The sequence below is a fragment of the Pieris rapae genome, chromosome 13 (assembly GCF_905147795.1).
Source record: "Pieris rapae chromosome 13, ilPieRapa1.1, whole genome shotgun sequence".
Classification (NCBI taxonomy): Eukaryota; Metazoa; Arthropoda; class Insecta; order Lepidoptera; family Pieridae; genus Pieris; species Pieris rapae.
Genome location: NC_059521.1, coordinates 803,127 through 820,370, shown reverse-complemented (window position 1 = coordinate 820,370; position 17,244 = coordinate 803,127). Strand labels below are relative to the sequence as shown.

The 17,244-nt window shown below is 32.6% G+C and overlaps 1 protein-coding gene and 1 non-coding gene across 3 annotated transcripts in view; one reads left to right on the top strand and one right to left on the bottom strand.

Moving 5' to 3' along the window:
• LOC111003489 (lysophosphatidylcholine acyltransferase) overlaps positions 1–17,244 on the top strand; it is a 36,997-nt gene that overhangs the window by 1,907 nt on the left and 17,846 nt on the right. Inside the window, exons 2-3 of one of the 2 annotated variants that reach the window (XM_045630838.1) lie at positions 3,605–3,750; positions 16,008–16,231. In XM_045630838.1, coding sequence (XP_045486794.1) covers positions 3,605–3,750; positions 16,008–16,231 — 370 coding nt within the window. The remainder of the gene's footprint in view (positions 1–3,604; positions 3,751–16,007; positions 16,232–17,244) is intronic. The other variant, XM_045630839.1, reaches the window with a different exon arrangement.
• LOC123689673 lies at positions 10,988–11,106 on the bottom strand. The gene has a single exon (XR_006750585.1). It is a non-coding gene; the product is annotated as a 5S ribosomal RNA (ribosomal RNA).

Sequence of the window (17,244 nt, the reverse complement as noted above, 5' to 3'; positions counted from 1 at the left end):
AAAAAGTATACCTATAAATGGTTTTAATGATTATATTATAAAGAATTAAAAAATACGAAAACAAAGTATTGAACCTCATACATGTATATTTATTCTGGTTCTTTCTTAACATAAAATATTCCCTGATGTGTATTAGATGTGATCATTTCTAAAGTAATGGTCAAAACAACTTTCCCCGTTCGTGTCGTAAGTGAACAGTTTCCCTCGAGAACATGCAGGTCATGAGTACATAGTAGCTTCGTGACATTGCTTTTTATAAGATTTCATGTTTTTTAGTTTGATTAGGATATATTTTGTTGAATATGAGTGTCGAGTAATTTTACGGTCCCTGCATATATACAGACATGTCGCAATTCTCATTTTTTTACTTTTATTTATTTAATTTTTGGCTTTATCTTCTGTGCATGTAAGATTATTAATAAACCGCAAAAATTAAAAAAATTCTTTGCGGTTTATTAGATAAACTTATCGTATAAAAAAACAATTAGATGCGTTTCAAAGAAACGATGTCGTAGGTATATACGAACAACTATATACCTTTGTACTACGATTTTGAAAGCGGGTCGATCGACGCGAGCAGAAGTCATGACGAACCTAACGTCATTTACGGTGGGTTTCCCTAGTAAAATGCACTATGTAATTGAAGGCATACAATTTATTGCATTTATTATATACTATTAATTTCACTTTTTAAGAGGAATCTTAATTTAAACGTTGTTTCTTATAAGAATATTAGCTGGGGATAATAACTACGGCTTGAGCAAATGAACCATACATTTTTATTACAAATTTCGGTTGAAGTTTAATAATATAGAGTGTTCTAGAATCAACCATAAATCATAATAACCATAGTCATAACTTGTATCTACTATAAAGGCTGCTGACACGGCTGTGGTTGCCTGCATATTGCACTACGTTATATTTAAAAAATATATTTACATGGCTATCGTACTATAATACCTTGTAATGCTTTCAAGAAGATGGTAAAATTAAAGTCAAAGTGCTTTTGTAAAGAGTATTTAGACAATAAGTTTAAACAACAATTATAAATAACTTACTTAGCTGTTCTTACTATTATGACATTATGATTTTTTTATTATTAATCTATATCAATGTATCACTCTCTTTGCAAATAAACGATTTATTATTGTTATTAGATCTGTTAAAAAAGATTTTTTGCCATACCAGTGTTTTCCAAAATTACTAGGATGAGAAAAATAGTAAGTACATTTTCAATACATAGAAAGAATTCAAAGTACAGATAATTTAAATAAACTTTCGAATAGCCGTCCAAGCAATCAAATTGCCTTCCAGTGGGGCGTGGTGCCAGGTTGGAAAACTGAATTAGACAAACCTGAGAGTCGAGTTCACTTATGTTTGAATAATATTCAAACATAAGTGAACTCGAACATTACGATAACTTAGTCTAGTTATTTCCGTCAGTAGGCTAGTAGGAACTTATTTACTCATAGTCAGAAGACTGATTGCACGATGCGCTCTTGAAAAAAAAAAACTAAGTAGTAGACAACAGTTCAAGTTCTAGAACCTTCGAGGAAGCCACGTCGCATTATAACATAACTCCGATTGAAAATCGACGCGGACTTTCTTTTGTTACGTAACGTTAACGTGATGAGCATAACTCAATTCATACTTTAATACAAATAGAATATTTTTTATAACTTATATAAGTAAAAAACATCAGTTGCCCTACAACCTTTTTAGGTCTAGGCTTTAGATTTCTGTGTCAGATTTATGATAATTTGTTAATCTAATAGGCAAGTAGGTGATCAACTTGCCTGACACGCTGCCGACATTTTCGGTTTGAGGCAAGCCGGCTTCCTCTGTTAAATGCACTCATAGAGGGCAAGATCTCTGGGATGGGATTTGGCTTAGTGGTTTCAGCGTGCTCTTTGTTATATATAATGTAAATATTATATCCTTTTCTATAATACGACTTACTACTGACGTTGTAGGTTCGATCCCCGGCTGCACCAAATAAACTTTCTTTCTATGAGTGCATTTAACATTTGCCCGAACCCTAAAGAAAAACATCGTGTGGTTTCCACACTTGCTTGCCTTGCCTTAGACCTGGAAGAAGGCTCCCCTACTTGCCAAATGATCATGAAACAGATACAGAAATCTGAGGCCCCGGCTGTGCACCAATGGACTTTTTCTCTATGATCGCTTTTAACAGAGATACGTCAGCACAGTGTCAGGCACAGGAGGCTGATCACCTACTTCTCTAACAGGTTAACAAAGAGTTTGAAAGAAGCGATGATATCGGTAAATCGCTGTAATTTTAAATGTGAAATACCGGAACGTTGGCTGAGAGTTCAGTGTTTTTTAGTTTTACTTTTTCTTGATGTGAAATGGTTCTGAAGGTCATTACGGTAATATTTTACACGATCGATGTTTGGATGACGAATGTTTTAAAAATAAAATGTGTTTTGTATGGAACTCAAAATAAGTCGACAGTGTAAAGAAGTAATATGAAAGTAAATAAGAAAAGTAAAGTAATACTAAAATATTTATTTAATTTAGTAATCTTACAGCCTATGTACATAAATAAAACAAAACACTAATACAATACAGAAACCTGAAACAGATTACATAGATACAACAAGTGAGTACATTAATAGAAACAAATACATAAAAAAACTAAAGAAAACTGAAATTCACCATTTGAAACAACAAATAATACTTAAAACAGATAAAACTTGCAAAACCATAAAACATAAAAGATATCTTTATTAATAAGCATAACATTCAAATATACAGTAGGTATTTACAATTTTCATAACCATACATAGTAATAATATATTTAAAAAATAATCGGTACCTGTGGCAGTGTACCCTTAATTCTGGCAGAATATCCTCGCTGTATTGCAATACTTATTCGTTGAGCAGCTCTGGGGTCACCAGTACTATCTACCAGACACCAACTTAAATCTTTAATTAGCGCCTCTGTTGAACCCACGGCCCAAGAATCCGAAGGAAACAAAATGGACGTGAGAGGAAAGTTTTATATTTGAGTGGTTTATTAAAATGATATGGTCACATTAGATACCTGTCAACATCATTTATCTAAGTAACAATGTTATAAATGTCGGGGGTTGCCATCTTTTTTGCAATTGAAGTGCATTGGTTATACACAAAGAAAACTTAAAACCTAGTATCAAAGTACAGTATAATTTAATTCTTCTTTATAAAGTATTTTATTTAAAGAAAAATAAATGCTTTTTTGCAGTTTTTATTTAATTAGTATCTCGAATAAATTCCATAGCATCTTTACAATCTATATTTAAACTGATATTGAATACTGAAATTGATTCAGCGCCAATTGATAAATTACGTTTATTGAAAAAATATTTACGACTAAAGAAATCACGTCATGCGAAATAAAGTATTTTTGTACTTTATTGCTATCTTAAAGTGTAGATTTACAATATTTTATTAAAAAGTTCGGGTGGCAACCCTATATATGTCTCCCCCGCCTAAATAGCGGGGATGAACATATTACAAAAACTACTGTTCAGATTTTGATAAAAATTGTTACCTAAGTTGGATAGTATAGTTAAAAATGCCTTTAATTTATTTCTTTCAGACGGCAATTTTCACGGTCATCCTGCTACCGTTCCGTGTGATCGTCATTTGTTACCTGATCGTGACCGCCTGGTTCCTGGCTTGTGTCGGCCTTTACGGTCTCAGCGAAGATGACCTTAGAAAGAAACCTATGACAGGATGGAGAAGGTAAAATTTTTATTTAAATTATCATAAAAGGTATTACTTACACTATCGTTTCTCAACCATGTTTACATCGAGACTCCCGTAAACGTCAAAATTTAAGTAAAACAGTCCTGCGACACTGTAAAATTATAATTTAGTTATATAAAACTACACTATAGTTATTAATTCCTTTAATAATCGAATCTTTTGTACCTATATGTAGTCTGTATTTATTATTTTTCAACAGACTGCGACTCGACTTGAGAAACGATGACTTAGAGTCTACAGACTAATAAAACTCTCAGAATATTATTTCTTTAGGTGAGATCTCTGCAGAATAAGCATGACCATCGAGATCGATATGCGGTATACTACCAATGTTTCTTCTTTCTTCACCATCTCTTAGTTCATCTAACATCTCGGCTGATACCATTTAGAAGGAATAAATAACGTTAAATATAGAAATATGTTATGTTCACTACTTGATTGTTGTGAAAGTTTGATGCGGTCTTCCGGATAAAATATTCCACGGATGCTGGAACACGTAACACCTATTATATGTCCTCTATTCTGTAAAAAATTATCGGCTTATCACTGACGTCATTATCTTAGGCCCCATATGTTTTATGGGGCTTCAGTATATATCACCTAAGTACCAAATACTACTATAGTGTAACAGCAAAACTTTATTTAGCAGACAAGTTAAGTGAAAAAATTTCTAAGAAAATCTCACTCATATCTTGACGTTATTGTTATTACATAATTACAACTTTCTTTCCGGTAAGTTATGCTCGCGTCTAAGTTTTATTGTAATAAAATATATATAACAATTTAATACTATTTTGTTTGGTATTAATTCATTCTTTCTGAAATACTTAAAAGTAGGCATTACAATTACGTATAACGCACCCAACTGTCAAATGTCTATAACTATTTGATACCTGTATTTGTTCATTCTTATTGTCTCTGGAAATCCGCATATATCTTTAGTGAAGACATATTGATTCTGCATTATATTTTATCGTGTATCATTATTACAGCTTTAACGTTAAATTCCTGTTCTTTATCTCAAATAATATACTTACGTCATAAAATATATTAAATACATTTATAGCACAGACTAACTAACGTACAATAAAATTGAAATTGGAACTTTTGAATATGCTTTATTGTCTATTGTAAACAGATTATATTCCTATTGCCAATAAAATTATGCGGTTAAGCGCTATTGATGTTTTGAGATTGTGTGACTCAGGATTAAAGCCTGCAACGCTATTACGAAAACTTAATCTAAGGCAGTTGTAACGAGACAATGTATAGTTATAATCACTGGGGTAATGAGGTACACCGAAAGGGTACCAATCTGCAGCTTAGCTAGTCTACAGGCCAGTCAAGGGTTAGACCGGTCAAGGAAGGATTCCCCTTTAGGTCGGAGAAAGAGCAGCCTTTTTCCTCCTCACTTCTATTAAAATACTATTTGAAGTTTTCGAAGAAGCTATGAGATTGATATGATGAGATTTATTATCAGATAAATATAAATGAAAATAAAAAAATAAAAATCTTAAACAATTGAATAAGGATTCAAGGTAAGCAACTGCATAAAGCATTTTTATAAAGGTAAGGCATATTTTGTAACTATCTGAAGTTACCTACATACTCATAAAATATAAGTAAGTCTTAACGTCTCAATGTCATATATATATGTCAATGAATACTTTCACTAAAAGAGTGCAAACTCATTTTGTTTTTACGAATAAGGGGATTTTCTTTAGGAAGGTAATTAATTTTCTCTTACTACATTATGGGTAAGATTCAGAGTCGGGAATTTGAGTTTTGGATTTTTATTAATTATGTCTGACCACTGCCGTATAATGGTAATGCTAGGAGACATCGAATAAATTTATTTAGGGACAATCGTTTCTCGAAATAGTATTTTTTATAGAACAGGAGGTAAACGGGCGTTTTCCCCTTAGATCAGCTGAGCCCAGAGACTGTATACTTATCAGTCCCACACCCATGAACACCGACAATCCCAGCGGACTCCCGAGTGCGTTGCAACTTTAAACGCCTTTTAAAGTTGGTACTCTTTTTTCTTGAAGCCGAATTGTCGGTGCCATATAGTGGTAGAGTGGTAAACTGTCTTAAAGAACCACAAAAATGGAAACTTCACCCGTATCCTTTCAACGTCCGTTGATGAACTGAACTTCTGAACACTCCATAGGACATGCTGTAGAAGATGCAAAGAGAAGCATCTCTGCAAATTACAAGCAATTATTCATCTTTTATAAATTTGTATTTCCAGCAATTTCATCATATTTCCAGTACAATAATAATAATAATGTCTTTTTCATTCATTTGGTCATTATCTAACGTGATACATTTGCAGAAATGTCTATGTTTTTAGAGTACAGTCTGTCTACGCCTTTTATTATTAATTTTAGAGCTTTCTTAACATGAAGTGATAAATCTGGTAAAATCTTTAAGTACACTGATATTTGTAATTACTATTTATAATAATATTCTTTATTTCTTTTTAATAAAGTGTATTTTACAATGCGGAGCAATAATGTTGTTTTATTATGAAGTGAATTTTGGTTATCAAATGGTAGTTCTAAACTATCATATTGTAAGTAATATAAGTAATCAAAATCCTGTATAGTTTCATGGTATTAGTTTTCCGTCTGACCTTTAAATGTCTAATCTAATATCTATTAATAATTTAAATTATATTCTCTTGTTAGTTGTATTTTTTTAGTTGTTAACTTCAGTTAAATTTTTACTCTATGACTTTGGGCGAAAAGACTTGTTTCCGTAGTAATGTAGGTATTGTCATAGCTTTTGGTGTAAGCAATGAATGATTAATCAACATAAATAACATTTACTCCACAAGTTGTGTATGTGAATAGTTGTTGGCAATGACTGCATACACGTGAATGTAGGGGCAATTAATTATAGGAATCGTTGACCGTTCATAATTTTCTATCATTCATAGACAGTAACATAGCAACTTTCTAAAAAGTTAGGAAGCAGGTTCGTTTAATTTCACATCACGAATTCTAAGTTGTAGTTTTATTTATTAAGATATAGCTATTTAACACAAAAAATCTTAAGATTTATTTATTAACACTTCGTTGCATACAGAAATATAATACCGTTGACATAATTAAATGAAAGAGAGAATTAGAAAGATTATCGCGTTTAGGCCAGTAGTTTAGACATATAAATAGTGGATTCCTAAAGAGCTATTAATTAGTAGAGAACTGGGGTTTACCATCAAAATCCATATCGATCCTATGTGTGCTACAATTGTTATAAGTGGTTAAAGGTCAACATCATGTTATTTTAAATGTCCTTATTGACCGGACTATTCGAGCGATCTAGGCAACCAATGTGAAAAACAAGAAGCAATAAGACATATAGACAAAACAAACAATTTAAACACGTTAACGCTTCGCTCTTTTCTTTCCTTAAGATCAGATGAAATATTTTAAAAGAAGCCGACTCGAATTAAACTTAAACCTAAAATGTATTATTTGTCCAGGTACCTATATTGTTACCTGCTATATACTGATAAATACTGATATAATTTGACTCCTATATATACTGATAAAATTTGAATACTCAAGTTGGTATATAAATATAACTGTCAAAATAATAAACGACGTTTAGTTTAATTTCATTCATTTAAATTTGTGGACAAATCCGCACACGATGAATGCCCAAAGAACCATAGATTATTAAATTCAACACATAGGTACATATAGTTCAAACAGATAATCTTTTTTTAATATCAAAAGTCACCAAAAAAGGCAATACAAGGTACATAGAAAAGTCAGTTTAACTGCTAATATATTATTCTTAAAATATCGATTCTTAAATAACTTTCGAGTACCTAATTGCGAAACAAATGTTTCTTCACTATCATTAAAAACAGTTGTATTTTAAGAAATATCTGTCCGCTGCACGTGACCTTGATAGTTTAAGGTCAGATTTGTAGAGCGTGCCGTGTCCGATCCACAATGCCAACATTTTGTTATGAAATTGTCTGTTGGGAGAAATCTGTTTACGATTTGTCTTTACTGAAATTCACGTTCGTTACCCTGAGTAATAATTTTCTAGGAGTCGAGTATTCAACCCTTGTATTTATTATATGAGCTTGTTATACTTGCCCAAACAACGCATAGGTTAATCGAGAATTGCGCTGTGACAGGTTAAAAATATATTTGTTAGGTAGATCAAAACTAATAGAATAATTATTTGTACGAGCTGCCTTGAGCTTTACAGTTATTTTCATATCACAAGTGCAATGCAAGGTAGCATTTGATCTAGACATATAACTGCATACGCCAGACGCCAAGTATTTTTATCCAGGAATTAAAACCGGTAACATAACTTAACAAGGTAATGATTAAGTTTTATGTTGAAATTAAGACGTCTGCAAGGTCATATTGATAAGTAATTTTAGAACAAGGTTGAGCATTATAATCAAAACTGCATTTCTAAGCAAGCATAATTAATATTCAATATAGTCGTTTGCCTTATCAATTATATTTATAACAGATATCTATCTGACATATTAATCCTGTCAGGCAGGAAACTAAATTAAAAATATATATATTTACTATTCTCTGTGTGATTTTAGTACGGATACTGTTTTCAAAAAAGGAATCTCGGTCTCGTTTCAAAGTAACCACAGACTACATAATTACGCTAGTTGTCATAAAGTCAATTGAGTCTTCCATTTGACATTTCCGTCATTTTTAGAAATGTTTCAGTCACTCTGTCTTCCGTACCGAACTGTAGCAGAAATTGATGTTTCCCACGGATTTATCAATGGATTTTTTTGTTCTACAATAAATTAATCCACACATACAGGTGCGATTATAATATACTTTGATATAGGAGATATTTATTTCCAAAGTAATAATAATAATTAAAGTGTCTTCAAAAACTTCGATTTTGTTCTCTTTCGTGTAGAGGCTCTTAGGAGAGTAGAGGTTCAAGTACGTAAGTGCTCATTAAAGATTTAATTGGGCGTCTGGTAGATAGTACAGGTGACCCCAGAACTGGTGCTTACCTGCCTCAACGATTAGGTATCGCAATACAGCGAGGAAATGTTGCCAGCGTTTAAGGTACCGCAGAGATTACTTTGTGTTTTAATTTTCTTATTATTAATGTTAAAATTTTATTATTATTATTATGTAGGTCAAGAAAATTGTGAATATTATATATTTGATTGTTATGATAACTGATAAAATGTTTTAATGAGTATTGCGATACTTGAGTTGAGTACAGAAATAATTATTTTTTTCTATGTATGAGTAGCTATCGTAATATAGTAAATGATCAAAAGTAAAATGTAAATGTAAAAAGAAATAAAAATAAAGCTGAAACGACTGGAGGTAAGGTCGCCATAGAATTGCTGATATTGTTTCCTCAATATTTTTTCGTCACCGCAATGACACGACCTAAATTACCAATGCAATATTTAGATAAATTTTCATAAATTGTTTTTTTAACCGAGCAGTTAAATAAAAATGTTTCGCAACGCTTTAATTAACAGCCGTCTAATTGGAGTACACTGAGTAACTCATACTTGTAACTGCGTTTTTATCGAAATATTTTTTTTTCTAACAAAACAAAAGCGAGCAGTGTAGTATGTAGTGCGGAATACATAAGCATTGGTACCCTGTAACTACAAACAGCGAAAGCGACTGCAATACATTGCTGGCTTTTACTGTGCGATTAGCGATATCAGCGTTTCTGATATTTATAGAACAACATCAATTTGCATAGCAGCGCTTCGTTTTCGCTATTAGAAGTTCCAGACTCCAGTGCCGGCTTTAAGGGGGCTCCTAACCGCTTGCCCCTCTTTTAATTAAAAAGTGTGGATATATAATAAAAGAAAATAAAAATAGCCTTTATTCTAGCACTAAACATTACTCGACCTTCGACGGAGTGAGTAGCGGTATCCAAATTCTTCTACTTGACTCAAACCTCGTGACAATTTTGCTATTTCTTTTATTCCATCGTCCCAAGTTCTTGGTGGGCGTCCTTTCTTTATTCTTTCCACTGGGCCATTTCAAGTTATTCCTTTTGACCTATCTGCCATTACAAATGCGGGGCGTTTGACCGAACCATTTCCACTCCAATACTTTTATATTTCTTACGATGTATTCCATGTTTGTACCTCTTATGTGGAGAAATACATAATTATGTATAATCGGTTTAATGAAAATGAGTTAAATAATAATATAATATATGTACTTTAAACGTTTACATTCGCATATCCCTATTTTAAATATTCCGCTAACTAAATCACATAGACCTTTATATCTCATTGATAATGTGTGGCCAAATTTTTACTTTAAATAAATATAAAAAGTTTAATTTATGTTCTATATATATGTATTAATGATATACAAGATGGCGCGGTACATCTAAGCCTCTAACTAAAATCTTTCCCGCCATTAATTGGATGACAACAAACTATAGTTCCGGTTCCGAAACATGATCGTAGATAAGTGATATCACGTAATCGATCGGCAATTACAATCGAAATAACTGTTAAGATTAAATCTTTTTATCTTTTATATTATTTATATTTCAATTAAAATTGGAATCGAATGTTTTTTATTTAAAAAGTCAATTTAACCACAGATATACGTTTGAAAACATAAACAAAATTACATAGGGTAAACTAAGAATTATCTCATTATTTAGGAAAATATAAAGCTTAATTCTTGTGTTTCTTGCCTACATTTGTGTAAAATGGAAAAAGGTATTAGAGGAATAACGTAGCTTTATAAAATCGATTTAGTAGTTTTAATTAATAAATTTGCAAACTCATACATATTTATAATGTTCGTATACTCAAAAGAAGTAGTCATTATACAAATACTCCAAATGAGTTAAATTTAATCTCAGTATGTACATTAATTAAGCCGTTGATGGGAAACATAATTACAATTGAACGTGCGAATTTAAGTTATGACATATTTTGTCATATTTTGTATGGAACCTCAATAACATTCTTCAAGAAAACATTTTTAAAAGCTTCATAATGTAATTAATGAAATGTCTAGAGCTGACTTTATTTAATATTTTAAATCAAGTTAAATAATAATTTAATTGCGATGGTCTGATATATGAATATGTAATGGTAATTAGTAATATAAAATCTCGCTATTTATTACTTTAAAACTTGTGTTATAATTCCTAAAATTATTTTCATTTCTTATCCCTTCAAAAAGAAAAAAAAAGCCAACATCACGAGGTGTTCCCAGGCGGTCACCCATCCAAGTACTGACCTCGCCCGACGTTGCTTAACTTCGGTGATCGGACGAGAACCGGTGTATTCAACGTGGTATGGACGTTGGCGATTGCATTTTCGAAAATATAAAATAGTACAACTATAGCAAAAAATGTGGTTACAATTTTTGGTCTCAATTTTTTCCGTCCAGCCCCCAACGGAACGCCGATAAGAAACTTCGTTGCAAGAATTAAATATAATAGTTTATGACTCTATTGCATTGATAGTAACAGTATTCCTGAATAATTTCGTTCGATACGTATTATCTTAATAAAAATTAATTTCTGTTCATTTGTCAGAACTAATTATGTATTATGATCTGGAAATATTTGTAGAAGTTTAGGGAAGACTGAAACGGTGGAAAACGCTGAATTTTCCTATAAAATCTGATGCTAGCTGGTAGTTATTTGATGTCTTTTGCCTTTTAGAAATTATGTCACTTGCGTGTTATATATCTATTTCTTTCATTTGTTTCGTAGTTGGTCCGATCTCATTGGTCTGTTTAAAAAAAAGTTTTAATATATTTGTTTCAAAACGTATTAAATTTTCTTTATACAGAGTTCAAAGTTCATTATATTATTAAATATCGGCCCAGCCGGTGGAGTTTGAAACACCGTGACACGAGATTTTGAAATATACTATTTTTTTATAAATGTAACTGGGGCCAAACGGAAGCTTACCTAATCTTAAAATCACATTGCTAGAGATTCGCAAATGCATTGCCGGCCTTTTGAGAGTTGGTACGTTCTTTTCTTAAAGGTCCTTAAATAAGAATACATACACGCTATCTTTATGTACTAATCCAATTCGATAGCATCAATCAAATAAAATAGATATAAATAGTAAAGTATTTTTCATCTCGTACCTAGATGGCAGTCTTATTAAGCACTGAATGGCAACAATTAGAGAGTTATTTTTGTATTAATATTTGATTAGTGTATAAAAAAATGATAAGCATCTTACACACATATTGATAATTGTAAATAACGTTTCTAGGTTACCTCAACACGTTGTAACGGTAACAAAATAAACAGTGGAATAACATGATAACACCATTCTAAATTTAACATACTTCTAATTACTGACGATGGCACACGATAATTGTGATTGTATTGGAAATAATTCTGGTAATTATTTATCTAAAACACGCGTTTTACTTGATAAAGAAGCCATCTTCCCTGTGAGCTGGGGTTTTAACAAATGCTCCTGATTTTAATAATCGGCGTATACATAAATGAACGAAAATAAAAAGCATTTAAGTTTACTGAACCCAAGTCCGAAGCTTCAAATTCTATGGAGAGGCTATAAAAATTTACGTCATCCAAACGAAATATAAATCATAACGATGAATCACTTCGCATTGTCATCAGCCTCCGTTTAGGAGTGTCCATAAGTGGCCCTGTGGCTTTTGTAGATTTGGACACCATTGCCAGAGTGCAACTCTGCACTTGCACTCGCTTGAGTGCAGGGCGTATTTCTCCCTTCGACATCATACGCAGCTCTCTTGCCTCTGTCAATGTTCCAGCCATTTTCCAACCAACAGAAATCGCTAGAAAGAGAAAGTAATGATTGACCATGCGTACAATAACTCCAACAATATATGATTAATTAAATTAGAAAAAATCGACATAAGTGTAATATATCTAAAGTAGCGTTATATGAAAATCACATCGAATTTCAGAGTAATGTAAGCAAATATGGCGATCGGCCATTTTTGGCCAACGCAACAAAAAGTTAAAAAAAAATCTAACATGTATGTTTTTCATACATACTGTTCGATTTTTTTAAACAAATTTCATTACGAAAAAATTTTCCAAACATAAAAATTATACACACCTTAAAATTATATAAAACTCAATAGTTAGTGGAATAGCTATTGAAGTGATTGAGTGAGCCTGCTGTACCAAACTTGGTCTGAGGTGGTAAAAAGCTATATAATAATAAGATACTTTCAGGTTATCAGACTCAGGCTTTCTTAGTTTTATAACCGAGGCGATTTACTAAATCGTCGGTGTTACGTGTCGAGTATAGGCAGATCAGTAGGCACTCTTTTCAACTGTTGCATTGCATTCATTCGTTACATAGCAATAACCATAACATTATTTTGCGTATATTCTATTGTTGTACGCGAGTGGTGAAAATATAATAAAAATAAAATGTCCCAGGAACCGTACATTTTGGTCCTTCGGAATAGCGGCTCTTTCGCGTTCAGTTTATCGCGTTTTCCTAATGATCTGCACGATGGGAAGTTAAGTCCCTCTGTAAGTTTGTTGGGTCGTCAAGTAAGCAAAAAACTATTATCCGTATCAAAAGAATAAGAGCACAACATTTTCAAGGAGCCAGAAGGGTCAAAATTATACTGGCATCCTTTGACCTAGAACGGACGCCATCTTCAACTTCAGACTTTAATATCCTCTCGTTGTTGAATCTCGTTGTCGTTGAATAAATATTTGCTAAAACATTCGTAGATTTACATTCATTTTATATAACGGTGAAGGCAAACTGAGAAGTTTTTCGAGACGAGGTCGTTCACCTTAATATAATGGGAATTAGGACCTTGACGTGTTCAATTCTAAGAGGCCACGGCCCTGAAAAAGTACTTATTTCGATAACTACATCTCATTTGTATAACAGTTATGAAAATTACGTATTCCCAACAGAACGTAACATGCTACTATTTTGATGAAGACGCAAATGAAGAACTATACCATAAGACTTACAGAAAGCGAACGGAAGTGTCATAATGTTCTAAGAATATCTGTTTTCTTTGGCCCGACCTGATAACAAATGGCCAGTAATCAAGTTGCTAAACAATAAAAGAAAATAAAAGAAAAGAAGCAATTGATGCAGTAAGCCACGCAAAAATATTAAGTGAAAGTGGGCGGGACATGTAGCGCGCCTCACAGAATAATAGATGAAAACAGTAACTACATGGAGAGGCCCCACCAGGCAAACGCTACGAAGCAGACCATCCCCTGATTGGATGCTGACATCAAAAAAATCGCGGATCCCTGATAAATCCAAGTTCGGTATAGAGAGAAAGGCTAAGATTTGGGGGTCTTTACCGGATTTAGGGTCCCTGATACATACTAAATGAAAAAAGATATTTACTAACAAATAGGATACTTAGAATTAGGATTAGGTACAGTTTATATGGAAAAGTTTACCGAGTAATGTACCTTATGTATAGTGTCTCAGGAAATCAATTTAAGGCACAAAAAATTACTATGAATTTAGAATAAAGGTTAAAATTTCACTGCAGATACGTATGTGTTGGAATTCTATAATCTCTGGTTCTATAGGATTCCATCGTTGAGTATTTGTCCACAATTTAATGAAATTAAACGAAACGTCGTTTATTTGATTGACAGTTATACTTATGTACAAACTAAATATCTAAATTTTATCAATATCTATTAAGTTTAGTCACAGATTTCTGGAGGAAACAGTATAAGTATAAATAATTTTTAGTTGGATTCGAGTCGACTTCTTTCAAATGTTCTTTTAAAATTTGACTATCGAAAGAAAAGAGCGTTGTAAATCGGCCAGCAACGCACGTGCGGTACCACTTAACCCAGGTTAGCCTCCTGCCCGTTTCCCTTCTATCACACTTCTAACACAAACATTTTCTGTTCGTAGTACTGTTTTCTCTTCACTATCATTTTTGGATTAATTTATCAAATGGTCTAGGCCAAGGCAAGACTAGGCCTAATATGAATCATAAACTGAATAATAACAATCCTTGTTGCGTCCAAATCTGTTGCCGCTGTATAAGACATACGCCATGGTCAAGTGTAATAGTTATTTGAAAAAAAAACCGCTAGTGTAAAATTAAATCTAAAGGTTATGAAGTTCATCTCCAATATTAGACTGACAAGTGGTCAGTTAGTCACCTACTTTCGCTGTCAAGGTGACATACAAACGTCAGTTGATGGCAAATTACATTCAAAGACAGCAATTTTAGACATTTTCAATTTACATAGAGTGTGGCTTAGATGAAGGCACTGTATCTCACATACTATTCAACTGTCCTAAACTAACCTATCCTCTCTATGACGTTCTTCCCCCTAAAGTCCCCCGTCCTTTAAGTGTTAAATGTTTGTTAATGTTTGTGTTTAGTCCATATTGCAGATTTTTATGTAAATATATAGCAAGTAATAAAATAAAATTGTAATATATATATATATATAAATTATTCATAAGTAGCAAATAGTATTTACTCATGTTTGTGTTGTCTGTGCTGTCTTTAAACTAGCAATCGAATTCCAACTATTTTTTTTAGGTTCATAATTACCTATCAATCTCCTCCTAAAATTTTACCGATCAATCTCCTTCGCGCCTTCTCCATCTACACGACACTGGCGAAGTACCTTGTGCCCAGTTGGCACAAATTAAAGCCAAAAAAAAAATTACGTAGAAATTAGTTTCGCTAATTTGGCCTGTTTTGACTGGCATAATATTTTTCTTACCTTAGATTATTACGAATTAAAACAGATTTAGGGACCTTCAAGAAAAGAGTGTATTAATTCTTAATAGGCCGGAAACGCACTCGCAAGACCTTTGCCATTGTTAACCCCCTGTTCTGTAATAAAAAAGCTCAGAAGTAATCATATTGTTTCATGACTAAATTTTGTCTATATCATATGTACTTTATTTTAGAATGAACAATTGAACATGTTCTAGCTCAGTGCAGTAATTTCTGGGTTAACTCGTTGCAAACGTGCAAAAATACTTTCAAAGGAAAGTGTTAATTCAAAGTTCTTTTTTGTTTTGCTTTAACTTCTTTATTATTGTATACCAATATAGTATGATGATTGATTGTTGTTCAGCCTATTGAAATGAAATTTTTTTCACTGTATATTAAATAGTATTTACATACAATTTAAGCTCATGTATACAACAGCTTTCTCTGTGTTTCTAAAATTAATATTAATAAGTTTTAAGTAATTGATAATTATTCTTGTTATAGCAAGCTACGTTTCTACATTCTATCTCTCATGAGATTGGTGGTGGTAGCTGCTGGTTTCCATCGGGTGAAGGTATTGGGGCTGGAGCACATGGCCAGGGGCCGTGAAGCACCAGTAGTGGTAATGGCACCGCACTCCAGTTTCTTTGACGCCATTGCAATCGTGGTTCTTGGCGCGCCTAGTGTGGTTGCGAAAGCGGATACAGCCAAACTACCCTTCATTGGACGTATGTTCAAAGTGGCGTTCGATTTTTAAAATAACTTGGTTCATTATTGGTTTAAATATATAATACGTACTTTCCAAACTTTTTCTGTTTCCTAACCATTGCGCCACTATTAATCTTATGTATAGCGCGATTGAGCCGAGACCTGAACTTGAATTCACTGGACGGTTAGTTTACTGTAACTGGCAGAGGCCCTTATTTCACTGATAATAATAATAATTTATTTCAAATTTGTTTCACATAAAAAACCTATATCTAATTGCGCTAGTTATATAAACAAAATTAGTCAGGTTGATATAACTCAATATAAATTAAAGAAAGTTTTACCGTATCCCAGCAAGGTTTTATATTTGTGCTAGAGGTCATCTCCGAAAGATCTCCATGAAGACCATCACTCTTTGCGATAAGCGGATTTCACGAAACAGGGGAATTAATTAAAAAAGCGCTTCATTTATTTTAACATAACTGGTGCACTTAAAAAATCCTAATTAATTATGTTATAGTTGTGTTTATTACGCTCTAAAAAATATATTATAATTTATTTATGAAAGTAGCGTTGTTAAATAGGTAAAAAATGTAAATTTATTATTTATTTTAGATAGATCATTATATGATTAAAAAAGGGAGCTAGTCGAATGTAGTAATGAAACGTATTCCACAACAAAGAAAGTTTCTAAGTTACTGTGTTCATAAGTAACATAGTTGTAATTAATCAGTGACGCAATAAGCTTCTTAGGTCTGGGCTTCAGATTTCTGTACGTATTTCATGATCATTTGTCTTATAGGCAAGTAAGTAATCAGCCGTCGACTTTTTGTTTCTAAGGCCACCTGGTTTCGTCACGATGTTTTTCTTCACCGTTTGAGCGAATGTTAAATGCGCACATAGAAAGAAAGTCTATTGGTGTACAAATGGGATCGAGCCTACGACCTCTGGGATGAGAGTCGCACGCTGAAGTTACTAGGCCATCATTGCTCTTAGTTGTTAATAAAAACAGTTAAAAACCGGTATAGCATAT